General features: G+C 37.3%; 2 protein-coding genes across 9 annotated transcripts in view; one reads left to right on the plus strand and one right to left on the minus strand.

Moving 5' to 3' along the window:
* The window catches only part of NBEA (neurobeachin), a 754,643-nt gene that overhangs the window by 551,887 nt on the left and 189,634 nt on the right, over positions 1-13,122 (plus strand). For all 8 annotated transcript variants that reach the window (XM_054446222.2, XM_063650755.1, XM_063650757.1 and 5 more), the window contains one exon: positions 832-968. In XM_054446222.2, the coding sequence (XP_054302197.1) occupies positions 832-968 (137 nt within the window). The remainder of the gene's footprint in view (positions 1-831; positions 969-13,122) is intronic.
* MAB21L1 (mab-21 like 1) lies at positions 2,637-5,084 on the minus strand. The gene has a single exon (XM_054446223.2). It carries the CDS (start codon positions 4,556-4,558, stop codon positions 3,479-3,481), a length of 1,080 nt encoding a protein of 359 aa, XP_054302198.1. The 5' UTR covers positions 4,559-5,084; the 3' UTR covers positions 2,637-3,478.

Genomic DNA, 13,122 nt, shown 5'->3' on the forward strand with positions numbered 1-13,122 from the left:
CCATTTGAATTCATATTCTATACGCGTAATTCGTGATTTTCAACCTTAACAGATTGAGGGAATTCGAAGCAAGCACCCTGGCAGGCACTTCTAGTGAAGCTGTTTCTGTAGTTTCAAAAGTTGAGAAGTAGCACTTTCGCACGGTTTTTTGAGAATCGTTTTGTTCAAGCGTCTTACATTTTCATCACTTTTGATATATTCTCTGTGAGAAAATGACTAAGATTTTCGTTCTTTTCTACATAAGAACTTTATGTAATGTCCGTATGCACGCGTATGTGTGTGTGTGTAGCGCACCTTAGGAGACCGATATTAGATTAATCTTCCTGCAAAAGGCAAACCGCTCAGAAGAGCGGAATTTATCATTTAGATCCTTGCCCCCTTCTCGTCCTCTCGCCTCTCCTTGGGGAGCGCCGCTGCTGAGTGGAACGGCTTCGCGCGATGGCTGGTCTTGGGGGCAGTGCTGACTGCCTAGGGTCTCTGGAAAAGCCAGTGATACTCGATGGAGAATTGGGGCATTTGTCCGTTCTGCACTTTTAAGTAGGTTAATGGCAGCCCCTCACCAACCATGTAGGATTTCTAGGTGGAAATTGAGCGTTATTCGGTATCCTGACCTCCTGGGTTTTCATACCATTTTTTCTCTCTAGTCTCGTTATAAAGTAATGTATAAAAGCTAAGTAGTCCTTATCTTACGTGAAAAAAGAGTTTGCCGCATAATACAGGCACCATTTTTTCTAGTGCATCCTTATCAATAAAAACCTCTGGTATCTTTCTGGGGGGGAGCAGGAAGGGCCACAGGGGCTCAGCCTGACTCCCCTTGTCCTTGCCTTGCAGGCCCAGTGGTTCTCAGCACCCCTGCCCAGCTCATCGCTCCCGTGGTGGTGGCCAAGGGGACTCTCTCCATCACCACGACAGAAATCTACTTCGAGGTAGATGAGGATGATTCTACCTTCAAGAAGATCGACACGAAAGTGAGTTAAAGCGATTCCATGTACAGTATTGGTGGCTTTGTGGCAGGAAGTGGTTTTCAATTTTGTTTGGTTTTACCTGACAGTGGAGGAGGGGAGCACATTCTCCTCTTTCTCATAGAAAATAAAATGAATGAAATAGCATGTTCTCTTTATGGAATTGAAGAATATATTAATGAATTTAAATCCTGTATTACCAGAGCATGCACATTTTAACAGTCTTTCTATGAGTGCCTTTGTTTGCACTTGGGCAGATTTGGTAGTTAAGCCAATTGCTCCCAAGTCCCTGGGGCCCAGAATCTCAGGCTCTGAGGCTGACTACGAAAGGTCTTGGGAAATTTCTTATTAAGATCACTTTTAATTTTCAAAACTTTGTATTGTAATGTGATTATTGAAAATTATAAGGAAACTGGGGGGAGAGCCATTTAGATATAAATTAATCTCCATTAGTACACCCATTTTGTCCATCTCCTGAAATAAGAATGGGTTTTATATGTGGATTTAAGAGAAAAGCAGCTGATTCTCTGAGCTTTGATTTTAAATATATATGCTAGCACTCAGATGTTTAAATATTGTATTCTTTGGGTATAAAGCCAGAAAATACATATTTGGACCATTTAAATGCATATTTATTAAATGTTATTGTGTGGATTTTAAACACCAGAGTATTAGAGTAGCTCTTTCTCAGCATTTTCTGAGATCTATTCTAATGTTTTAACTTTCATGTTACTGTGCAATTTGCAAACTTCTATTCTGGGGTTAAGAATTCAAGAGCATGAAGTGTCATGCTAGAAATTCTAGCATCATTTTGCAAAGATCTTCCTTTATTTGCAGAAGAATTTATTCTAAAATAGTCAAAGACAAATGCTCCCACAGATCCAGAACTTTATTGTTTTTAATTTAGATATTGAAATAAAATGTTATAAAATAGTATTTGTAGACTAGAGCTGAAATCCAAAAATTTACCGTCACCTGAATTAACTAACTTAAGGCCCATAGGTGATCAGCCTTTTCAGCACTTGTTGACTACTAAACTATTCCAAAGGATAGCCATGGGACTTCTTTTACTTCCAACTGCAAATGTAGTTTTTAAAATGAGCTTGAATGCACTGTATTTTAAAATAACTTAAATTTTGTGTTTATCCTTTTATTAGCTTGCCTTATGAAGTCAAAAAGAAATGTTGAATTTCTAATGAATTTATTCTGCTAATGGAACCCTTATTACATAAAATAAGGTTTGACATAAAATATATTGGTCAGAAAGGATCGTTTTATTAGTTTTCATACATAATTTTCAAAGTTTCATTATGACTTTATCAGATTTTTAACTGAATTAGTCAGATTTTTAACTCAGTCATCTCTACTGTCATGATAGACTTTTTTTCTTATATTATCAAAAATGCTACAAGAAGAGCAAGCTTTCAAAGGTAGATTTAAATTGTGTCTGTTGTAGAAAGGAATTGTCTTACAGGCAAGTTAGAGACTGAGAGTAGATTATCTTATGGACCTATACAGAAAGAGCTTTTCTCCAATGTTTTATTTTTAAGGATTTCTTAGCATATTTCTCAAAATGTTTAAGATATTCAAGAGGGTTTGATTTTCAAAATGCAGCATTACATCTTGTGATAGGAAACAATTTAAAGTGAGACACAACAACTTTTATTTTACTTCATTTATTAGCATCTAATTAAATAAAAACCAGCAACAAATTAAAATCTAAATCACAAAAGTAATTATCCAGTGTATTTCAAGTGCATTTTTCAAATATATAATTCAGATATTCAAGCGTTATTATATAAGCTGAATTCAAATTTCTTTGAATATATTTAAATAACATTTCAAGTATATTTATGGAATGTTAGAAATAGAGCAAGCAATATTTGAAACAAAATGTAAACTTTTTAAAGTTCAGACACTTTCAAAGACAGATAAAAGTACCAGGAGGAAATCTACCTTTAAATGATATCTTTGTTAGTGGAAAATGTCTGGAAGTATCCAGAATGGCAATTTAAGCTCTGTTCACCAAATCACAAAACACCAACATCCACACTTTCAAAGACAATGTGAGATCACAATATTTGTTACAAATCAAAATATACATTACAGTTTCTTTCAGATGGCATATCCAAATCGTGTTTACTCACATACAGATGCACCTAAATCATCAGGATTGCTATAATCCTTTGATAGTTAGGCAGAGTGTTTGTCGCGGTCTGGCGTTACAGCTGGGCTGTTTACGGAGTGTTACGGTGTACTTTTCAAGGGAGATAGGAAATCGTGTGGAAAGAAGTCTTCTAATACTAGTGGCTTTGGGTTTTTCTCCATCAGCTTCCCCTACTTTTTCTCCCCTTGTGGGGTTGGGTGAGATGATGTTTAAATATTGTATTATTATTCCTTTTTAAAGGAAGAGATTGTTTGCACTGCGGAGTGGAATATTAGGAATTGAACAGAAGTTTACACTTAATAAGGACTTTGAGAAGGGTGATAATTTCGGCTCTTGATTAAATCATCCTCTAGAGTTTTTCCAAACTTTTCGGGTTGGTCAGGATCTCTCTTGCCAGTCGCCACGTTTGTTTGGCAGCGTTTTCCAGAGCTGAGTGAGGTTTGCCTTGAAACAGATCTAAGTTCGGTAGAAAGTAGTGGGGACACCGCCGGCACTGCAGGCAGGAGATAAGTTGCAGCAAAATCCCGTTCAGCCGATCACCCAGGCAAGACTCGTCCCAGTCCGACTCTCGGGGATGCTTTTCACACTCGTAGGAAACCAGAGTCTTCATATGGTAATTGTTCAAGGGCTGGCCCGGCAGTTCAAGGTGACGATCCCTTAAGGTTTTGAGGATGGAGAGACACTTCTTTCTGCAGCCCCCCATCTGCAGTCTGTTCTCTGCCTCCGCGAACTGCAGCACCCAGGCGTCGCTCTCCGCCGAGCTCTGCTTGCCGGCCAAGGAGTGGCACTCCTTGGACAAGAGATTGAAACCTTCCGCCTTGACCTCCGCCACCCGGTTGGGTCCCGGCCAGGGGATGTGGGGAAGTGGCCAGTGGGCAGCACTCCTCGGCCAGATCCCGGTGCATTTAAAGGCCGGCGTGATCTGCACCACGTACCTATCTCGGATTCTCAGTTTCACTTCGCTGGTGTCTGCCACCATCTTTACCACATCCCGGTAGCTACATTTGTCTACCGCTTGAGCCACCAGCGTCTGAAACCTGGACCGGATTTTGCGCGCCGAGAGGTAGCCGGAGGCGGTAATGAATTCCACCCAGAGGGACATGCTCCTCTTGCGCCCGTCGCTCAACTTCAGCACCGCGCAGCCGGGCAGTGAGCCATCGTCCACGAAGTTGAACACCCCCATTTGGTTGAGATAAAGCACCACTTCAAATTCGGTGGGGGAGATGACCTCGAGGCCCTCGTAGCGATTGTCCAGCTCGTTGAGGGAGCTGATGAACCGTGGCTCCTGCACTTCCACTTCCTTCAGTACGTCGGAAACTACTTTGCAGACTTCCCGGATAGTTTTGGCAATGGCAGCTTTCCTGGCTTGGCATTTTTCGTTGTAGTATTTATTCAGATGGTAGACCAGCTTGGCCTGGGCCGCAATCATGTTGGGGCAGAGATCCGGATTGTACACCGGAGTCTCGCAGTAAGCTGTGGGATCCAATGCGGCTGCTAGAGCTGGAGCCAACTTCGGTGGAGAAACGGGCCGCAGCACTCAGAAATGGATCAAAAATGCCTTTCGGAAGTGCTGCAGCGTTGGTTTCCCTGCTGCTGCTGCTGCTGCTGCTGCTTTTCCCTTCCTTTTATCTTTGAGCCCAGCCGTTCTTAAAGTGAAAGATTGTCCTCCCCCCCTCCTTGTCTCTCTTCCTTTTTTAAAGAATCCTTGTGTGAGAGAACCGCTTGGAGAGATCACCTTCTCAGGAATAAAAAAACAAAAGTTGCGCTGAGACCCAGCAAAGCTCTTCCAGTAGTCAAAATAAGCACCCCTTTCCGTATTTATTTACGCTTTCCCGTAATCATTGTGTGTGCAGCACTGTTAATCAAACGGAGGAAAAGTGTGCTGAGAGTGTGTCCGGGGTGAGTGTGCGTGTGTATATGTCAGAAGAAGCTGCTGTTGGTTTGTCTAAGAGCCCAGATGCACTCGTGTGGAAATTATAAAGGCAGGGCCAGGCAGGCGGGTGGCCAATCGCCACTGGGCTCGTCACGACAGCCTCCTTCAGCTCCAACCCGGCTAATTAATCCCCCCTCATGGATATAGGCACACAAACTAAAGGTAGGAGGCTGCTGCCGGCAGAAAACCACCCAGGCCACCTAGACAGTTTGGAAATCAAGAGGAATCTCTCAGCTTTGGTATTACTTGAAGCATATTGACGTTTTGAAAAGACTTGGCAAAGCGGCTCTCTTCTGTGCCGAAAAACCTGCTTGTCTTTTTACCGCTGAAATGCAAATACAGGTGTCTTAATGGGCATCCATCAATTAGTGATCTAGACAGGGTTTTCTAAAACAAAATCACTAACTTGCATTTAGAGTAAGATGATTAACGTCTGTTAATCCTTGGGGTCTTCTTAAATGCAGGTTGAAAGTTTGTTCTTTCATGCAGACTACTGGCATATGGAAGTTGACTTTAGATGGAGGAGTACCTGCGTAATTTTCTCATTCTGGATGTTCCTATATGTTAAAATGATTTTTTGAAACGTTGAGGTAGTATGCTCTTTTTTTACTTATGTTTTTTTCCTTTTTTGCATTTGTTGAATCTGAAAATTATTGCTGAGTGTGTTAGATGTTCTACCCCCGTTTAAGTTAGGATGTTTAAAAAATATTTGATACATCCCTCTGCCCCACCAGCTGCAGTCTTTGCACTTTAGTGGACTTGCCCAGCATTACAAGCAGGACACAAAGCTATATATGCACTTATAGAAACATTTGAAAAATAAATTGTCTCTGGGATGGACAGAGTATTTTAGCGTTATTTCATAGTGACCTGTATTTTAGTACATAAAATTCAGGTGAGATCATAAGATCACGCTTCCTCACAGATAACTATCCCGAAAAATTGAAGGCTTGGGGTTTCTGGCTTGTTTACAGATGTATAATTAAGGATATATCTCCTGTCTTAAGTGTCCTTAAGTGGTGACCTGGCAGTAGACTTCTAATTTTATACTATTTCGTGTGATTTAATTAAGGGAAAATGGTTAACATTTGCAAAGAAAATTAACTTGCAGTTATCTGGTTTTTTTTTTTTATTTAAACATCATTTTGAAAACAAAAGTGAAATAAAGCATTTCATTTCTGAATTTTGGAACCTGGAAACAGGAGGAGGAATTTTTTTTTCCTAGTTGGTGGTCCAGTTGTGTCCTCAAAGTACAGGAAACTAAAGAAATACTACTTAGTGGTTATGTCGTGGTTTTTAAACCTAGGTGGCTTTTTTTAATTGTCTACCTTTAAATTTAGATGCCACGTCTTTCCAATTAAGAATATTTCCCATCAAATCCTATAACTCCTGGTAACAGGTTTGTAGGCACTTTCAGAGCCACTTTTAACAAGATCTTCTTCAGGGCTTCCACTTGCTACTTAAGCTTTTGATTTTTGTTTGTGTGTTTTGTTTTGCACACGTACAGCATCACAAAACCACCTATTATTTAATTTCTCCTTATCCAACAGTGATAGATTCCAATTTAGCTGAAAATAGTACACATTGGGGTGCGTGGCACCCATCTATTCTATTTCCCAAGAACCTTCCATCACCTTAAGAGCAGGGTCTGGGAACACCCAAAAAGCCCCTCCCCACTTTGCCGTCGTCGCGGGTGAATGCACTACTACCTTTTGGCAGTTGGAGGGGAGACGCATCAGAGCCGGAGAACCTGCAGCCACGACGGCGAGGATGTGCAGTGGTCTCTGGGGAAACGCCGCCTTCTGCCCTCACCCGGCGCGGGTGGCCCTGTGCCGTCCGCTCGCCGCCTCTCTCTCGCTGCTCCGTATTCCCGTGCCCTCTTACTTTCCTCTCTGGGCTCAAGATCGCTACGCTTTATTTCTCCGCGAGCTTATTTGAAAAACTTACTTGGTGTCCCGGCTTACTCTCCACCTCTGCTCCAGACCACGCTCTGCCCACGCACCCCTCAGCCTGGACCGCCCACGTCCGGCCCAGGTGTGGTCGCTGCCAAGCCCCAGCTGCGGGCCCCTGCGCCCTGCGCTCTCTCCCTTGGGTTCAGGCTAGGGATGCTTGCCCCAAGACCTCGCCCCTTGCCTTCTTGGGCCACCTGCAGAACACCCCTGGTTGTCAAGGACGTGAGACAGCCGAGGACGGGGAGGCCCCAGGGCTGTTCGGGGGACCTTAAGTGGGTCCAACGCGAAGGACGCGGGCCTGCGAGGGACGCCGGCCGGGCCTGGCTGGAGCCAGGCGCGCAGGTGGCGCATCTTGGGGGCTCACTGTGCAGCTTAATTGGGTTAAAGCGAAGCTAAACACCGAAGCACTTTGTGCAAACTAATTGGTGCAACCAGCGCCTTTTCACTAACGATTTGCACTTTGAGAAAGAAAAATGAATGGTGAGAAAACGTATACTAGGAAACTCGTTAGATCTAGAGTGTTCAGGAAAGTGAAGTCATTTAGTTTCAAGGACGCCAGGACTGTGTTCTAAGCTGCTTCCTTAAGCACCCCTCACACACGGAGCTGAAGGTGATTTACATAACATAGGATTCACCGGTCCGCGATTATCACTGTGGGTGAACTGGGCGCCCTGGAATGAATAATACTCTAGTGCAAGTACTGCTTGTTGCTGCAACACAGTGATTTTCTATTACACTGAACACGTGAAATGAATTGCCTTCTGTAGCTGAATCCTTTCAGTGATCTTAGACGCCCCTCATTGTTGAAGCGGGAATTAAGCTATTCGGAGAAGTGTGTTTTCCATCCCCGAAATTTTTTTATGGAAATGACCTATAGAGAGGGATTACAAATAACAGTATATTTTTGTGCAGTTCAGCTAATTTTAATCTAGGCTTGGGGGATATATTTATTTTATGGGAATAACATTTAACTATTTTTCAGTAAATTTAAAAAAAATCATTTGACCTATTAAAATAGTTATGTCAAATGATTATGCAGTACATAGAGATGGCGTAATATACATTTATGTATTAATTTGAAAAGTTTTTTAAAAAACTCCAGTTGTACCAGTCTTGCAATATTTTTTGTTGTAAATATACTCAGTGCTACTAGAATAAAATTGTGTGTGTGTCATGCTTTAGGATGTAAATACTTAATTGTTTTCAGTGGTAGGCATGCAGACATCTTTGACATGAGCTAATAATAGAATGATAATTGAGGAAAACTGGCCTAATTGAAGGAAAAAACATCTCAAGAATCTCATGATTTAATGATAGTTTGAAATGCTTATATTGAATGGTATTTAGAATTTTAATGCCTAACTAACTGACTTTTACATTGCATTTACTTAGTTTATGAGGCAGGCTTGATTTAAAATGTACCAGTTAGGGAAAAAAAAAAAAAAACAATAAGGACATAGCACACCATTATCATAAACGTTAGTATTAGTGAATATAAAATAATTAAATATTGTGATCCTTAACACTTCGAAGCATTCAAAATAACAGTGGCAAATCAACTTTTCCTCAAGTACTATTTCCTAAATAACTTGTCTCCACTTCTGTAGACCTGCTTACTTATATGGGATATACAAAGTAATTCACAAATAGTGTCATTATTAAGCTTAAAGAAAAATTCTGTTATGTTGAGAAATACAAGAATGCAAGATTTCTTTGTTTTAGAAAAAAAACCTAATTTAAATTTGAATTGCATGTTCATAAATCTCAGCAATTGTAACCATTCATCTGGAAAAAAGGTATCTGTTAAAGGATGTGCACATACATGTTAAGTGCTTATATAGATATTGTTTGGTGTTTTTTCATTATCTGCTAGCTGCTAGTCTATTCACAAGTATTCATGAATTTAAAGTTTTATTTTTTTAATATGTGCTTATTACACTGGGGAGATAAAAAGAATATGAAGTTGAGTTTATTACATTATTTATCCCTACTGCTGGAGTGGCTTTGAAGGCTCATTGTAGGCATCTGATTTCTTTCCCCCTTCTTTTTTTTAAAATGCACCCAGGCTATTTCAAGTGTTTCATTCTGCCAGACACAATATATTTCTTTTTTTACACTAGAGAAATTAAAGACAGATATTTGTGCAGGGTTTTCTTTATGTGTCACATTAAATAAAGTAAAATAGAGAGAGTTTTTCTGGTAATCTAATTTGATGGCATCTATACCTTTCTTCCTGTGTGATTCCTGGTATAAGAACACTTGAGACAAAAAATAGCTTGAAACCTTTCAAGGTTTCAGTGATTTCTTAAAGTAATTATTTCATCTTTTAATATCAGATTTATTTCAAAGTCAAGCAGAGGATTGAGGTCACTGTTTGCACAATTTAGACCCTATTTTATTTCTTCAACTAGAACATTTTGAGAATTGTGGTTAATTTTTTAAAATTGTTTATTCTTCACTTGACTGATGAAGGCCTTTGCCTCAGTTTTCTTCATCACCCTAGTTCACAATCATATAGTCACATTTGTAGTGAAGAGTACTTTTTTTCTCTACAGTGTTGCTTAATCAACTTGATATTGGTATTAATAGGTTTTTGAAAAGAAAATTTTGAGATTAAAAATGGAAGTTGGGAGTATACTTGTAAGAATTGACCACCACTGCTTGATTTGCAGACTTGAAGTAATACTGGATAACTAGCCAAAACTTTTCTTTTGGTAGAAAAAGAAATTTAAAGCCTGGCTTATTTTCATAATTGTCTCTGTTTCCTCACTTCATTTGCATGTGTACACAGAGGTACAGGATGTTTTTAGTTGTATCTGTAAACTGAAAAAAAAATGGGGGAAGGGAGGTTATCAACCTAAAGAATTTTTTATTGTTCGGCATAAATTGTGATCTCTAACCTTTTCCAAAACATTTAAGGACAATGAAGTTAGTCATTCATTTATTGAATATTATGTAGGAAATATGGATTCCAATAGTCTAATTTCTCACAAACCCTTCAGAAAGTTACTATTATCTTTCTAATAAAACTAAAATCTTTTTGTTAGATTTCAGCTTATAATTTTCTTGTGATATTATAGAAATATTCAGACAGGATAAATGGGCTCATGATTCTTTTCTATATAATGTATGAAAATTAGGTATTTCCTACCCTATAACATATATACAAATCTATGTATGATTTTACATACATGAATTTACATACATTTGTGTATATAGCTACATTTTTAGTACTGTTAATATGCTATATTTTTATTGCATTTAGAGAAAACAAGGGAATCAGAATCGATTAGTGTCTGTTAATCCCTACATCTGTACTAGGTCAACCAGGACTGCATTGCTCTCATTACTGTTTCGTACTGCATGTGATTAAGCCACTGAAAATATTCAACATGACCTTGAGACTAGAATATGGTACATAGATAATCAACTTCCAGTGATTACATGTCTAAAATAACCTTTCCTATTTTTAATTTATAGTTTTGAAGCTTATTTTTTAATGAGCAAAGTAATTCTTCTAAAGTAAGATTTATTTTTTTTAATGATCAGTAACTGGAGTAATAGTTTAAAAGGATAATTACATCAAATAGAAAACGATTACCTTTTATCATGTATATTATGTGCAGTAAAATTATAAATGGTTTATAGAAAAAGAAGGAAATTAGTTTATAAATATAAATTTTCTTTATATCTTTACATATAAATATAGAGATAACTATCTGAGAATATAATACCTGTATAATATTTCATTTCCAGTTACATTTCATTATTTTCACTATTGTAATAATATACATTTTAGTACACCAATATGTACTATTTCTTGAAAGCACACTTTTTTATATAATGATTTGTCAAAAATATCAAGTGTAAAGTAATACTAATGAATAGTTAATACTTTTACATTCACATATCCTTATCCATTTTATTATCTAAAATCCCAATCAAATTAGAAGCATGAACAGCATAGTTTGTAAGATGTAGTGTTCCTGATTTAAAAAAAAAAAAAGTGGGAACCTAGTGAAATAAGATGTATAGCTTCGTTTTTCTGTGAAATTTATTTTTTTAAGTTAGATTTGTTGATGTGTAATTTGCATACATTAGTATTCCATGATTTTTCCATATGATTGTGCCATTCTATGAATTCTGACAAATGTATACCATCATAGAAGCTCTACCACACATGTAGATAGAACATTTCTATTACCACAAAAATGTTTCTTCATGCCCTTATTTCATTATTTTTATTTGGAAATTTTATGATTGATGTATAAATGTCTGGGTGTTTTAGTTTTATATCAAAAGATCTTTAGACTGTAACACCGTTATTTATTTCCCCTAGAGTTTACTATTTTGTCATGCTTCCAATTAAAGACAAGTTTTAATCAAAAAACACTGACACAGGCAAAGTATAAAATATTTCAGATATATAATCAATATGTTTATAATTTTTATTTTATGTAAAGTTCTTTAATTTTCATGTATGTAACAAATTAATACTTGGTAGAAGATTCATTTTTCAAAGAAACTCTTAATACTTAGTAGCTAACATGAATATATGTGTTAGATTTATGAATCTGATTTATAGCTTACACATCAAAATATGCAAGAAAGAACGGGTTTCTCATATAAGTTAGCAACATTTGAGGCATATTTGTAATGTTTCTAGCTTTATGGCACTAGAGAAAGAAATGTCAAGATTTCTCAATATTTTTACTTTACATTTTCAGTAAATTAACCTTCCCTTTGAGTGGTAGGAATTGAGGCTAAAGAGTTTATTAGATCTAATATTACTTAATATATGCACATTCTTGGGACATGTGTATAAATATACATTATCCTAATTTTGTATAAATATACATTATTATGTAAATTTAGATGGTTACAAATACTCTAAACCAAGAATTATTAATTATAGGACTGAAGACATTGATAATGATGCTCTTTCAAATATTTTGCCTTTTTACAACTTGGAGTAGTACACCTAGTTTTTTATTTCTTCCCCCAAGATATACAAATTATTTAAATGCTTTCTGTTTTATATTTTTATTTGGCAGTTACAAAGAAATTTTAATGTTATGCATGCTTACAGGCCTATTAAGAAAGAAGTTATTGCTTTCTTAATAATCTCAAACCATCTTTAGGAAATACACTCTTTTTATGGTTTGCAAAATAGCCCATGCATGCAGGCTGTGTACAGACACACACACACAAAAACACCAGTGTTTAAGATACTAAAAGATTGAATTGGCCTCTATACATTTTCCGTATTAATCTGTTAAAAGGAAACAACTACTAAATATTGGATTCTTGTTGCCACCAGGAAGTAATATCCACATCCACAAGATTGTCTCATAATAACCCTTAACAGTTTTTGATAATACCTGAAGAGACTGTACCTAAATGGATTTTTAAAATAACACGGGAAATTCCAACAGCATGTACTCAGTCACATATACTACGTCAACTTTGAATGTCATAAGCTTTTAATTATGAAATTGAGAAGTTTATTGCTAGCCATTTTGTCCATAGAAAAAATTTACTTAAATATTTACCTACATTAATATGTATGTGTGTATATATATATATATAGATATATATGTAGACCCTCACTAATTTAAAATTGTTTTTTACTTTTTTGCAACGGATCAAGTTTAAATTTTTTGCAACCTTAACCTGCCTTTGATAAACAAAATGTATAACTCTTCAGGGGGAAAAATGTGGGATGTTTTGTTTTTTGTTTTTTACTAGCAATTTCAGTTCTTCATTTGTTTTGCTCTCCACGCTGCATTAGCACAGTTTTCCCCTGTGTGCATCTGCCAGTGTACAATTTAGCCACGGGCATCTGTAGACCTTGTGGTGATCAGTATTGCAGGCAAAAGCCATATGTGTTTAAATAAAACAAAAATCTCTTTATTTCATTTGCAGTTTTAACTGGATGGATAACTTTTGTGCCTCAAGACAGAAGAAGAAAAAATGCAGAAATAATTAATTGCCTCTATTCTTGAGGCAGTTTCATTTCCCCTCCAATATGGAATGCTTGTCAGCTTTCCTGATAAATGACTGCATGTATTTGCATAGATTTTACATTAACACAAAAATTAGTTTTAT

Source organism: Pongo pygmaeus, chromosome 14 (genome assembly GCF_028885625.2).
Source record: "Pongo pygmaeus isolate AG05252 chromosome 14, NHGRI_mPonPyg2-v2.0_pri, whole genome shotgun sequence".
Lineage (NCBI taxonomy): Eukaryota > Metazoa > Chordata > Mammalia > Primates > Hominidae > Pongo > Pongo pygmaeus.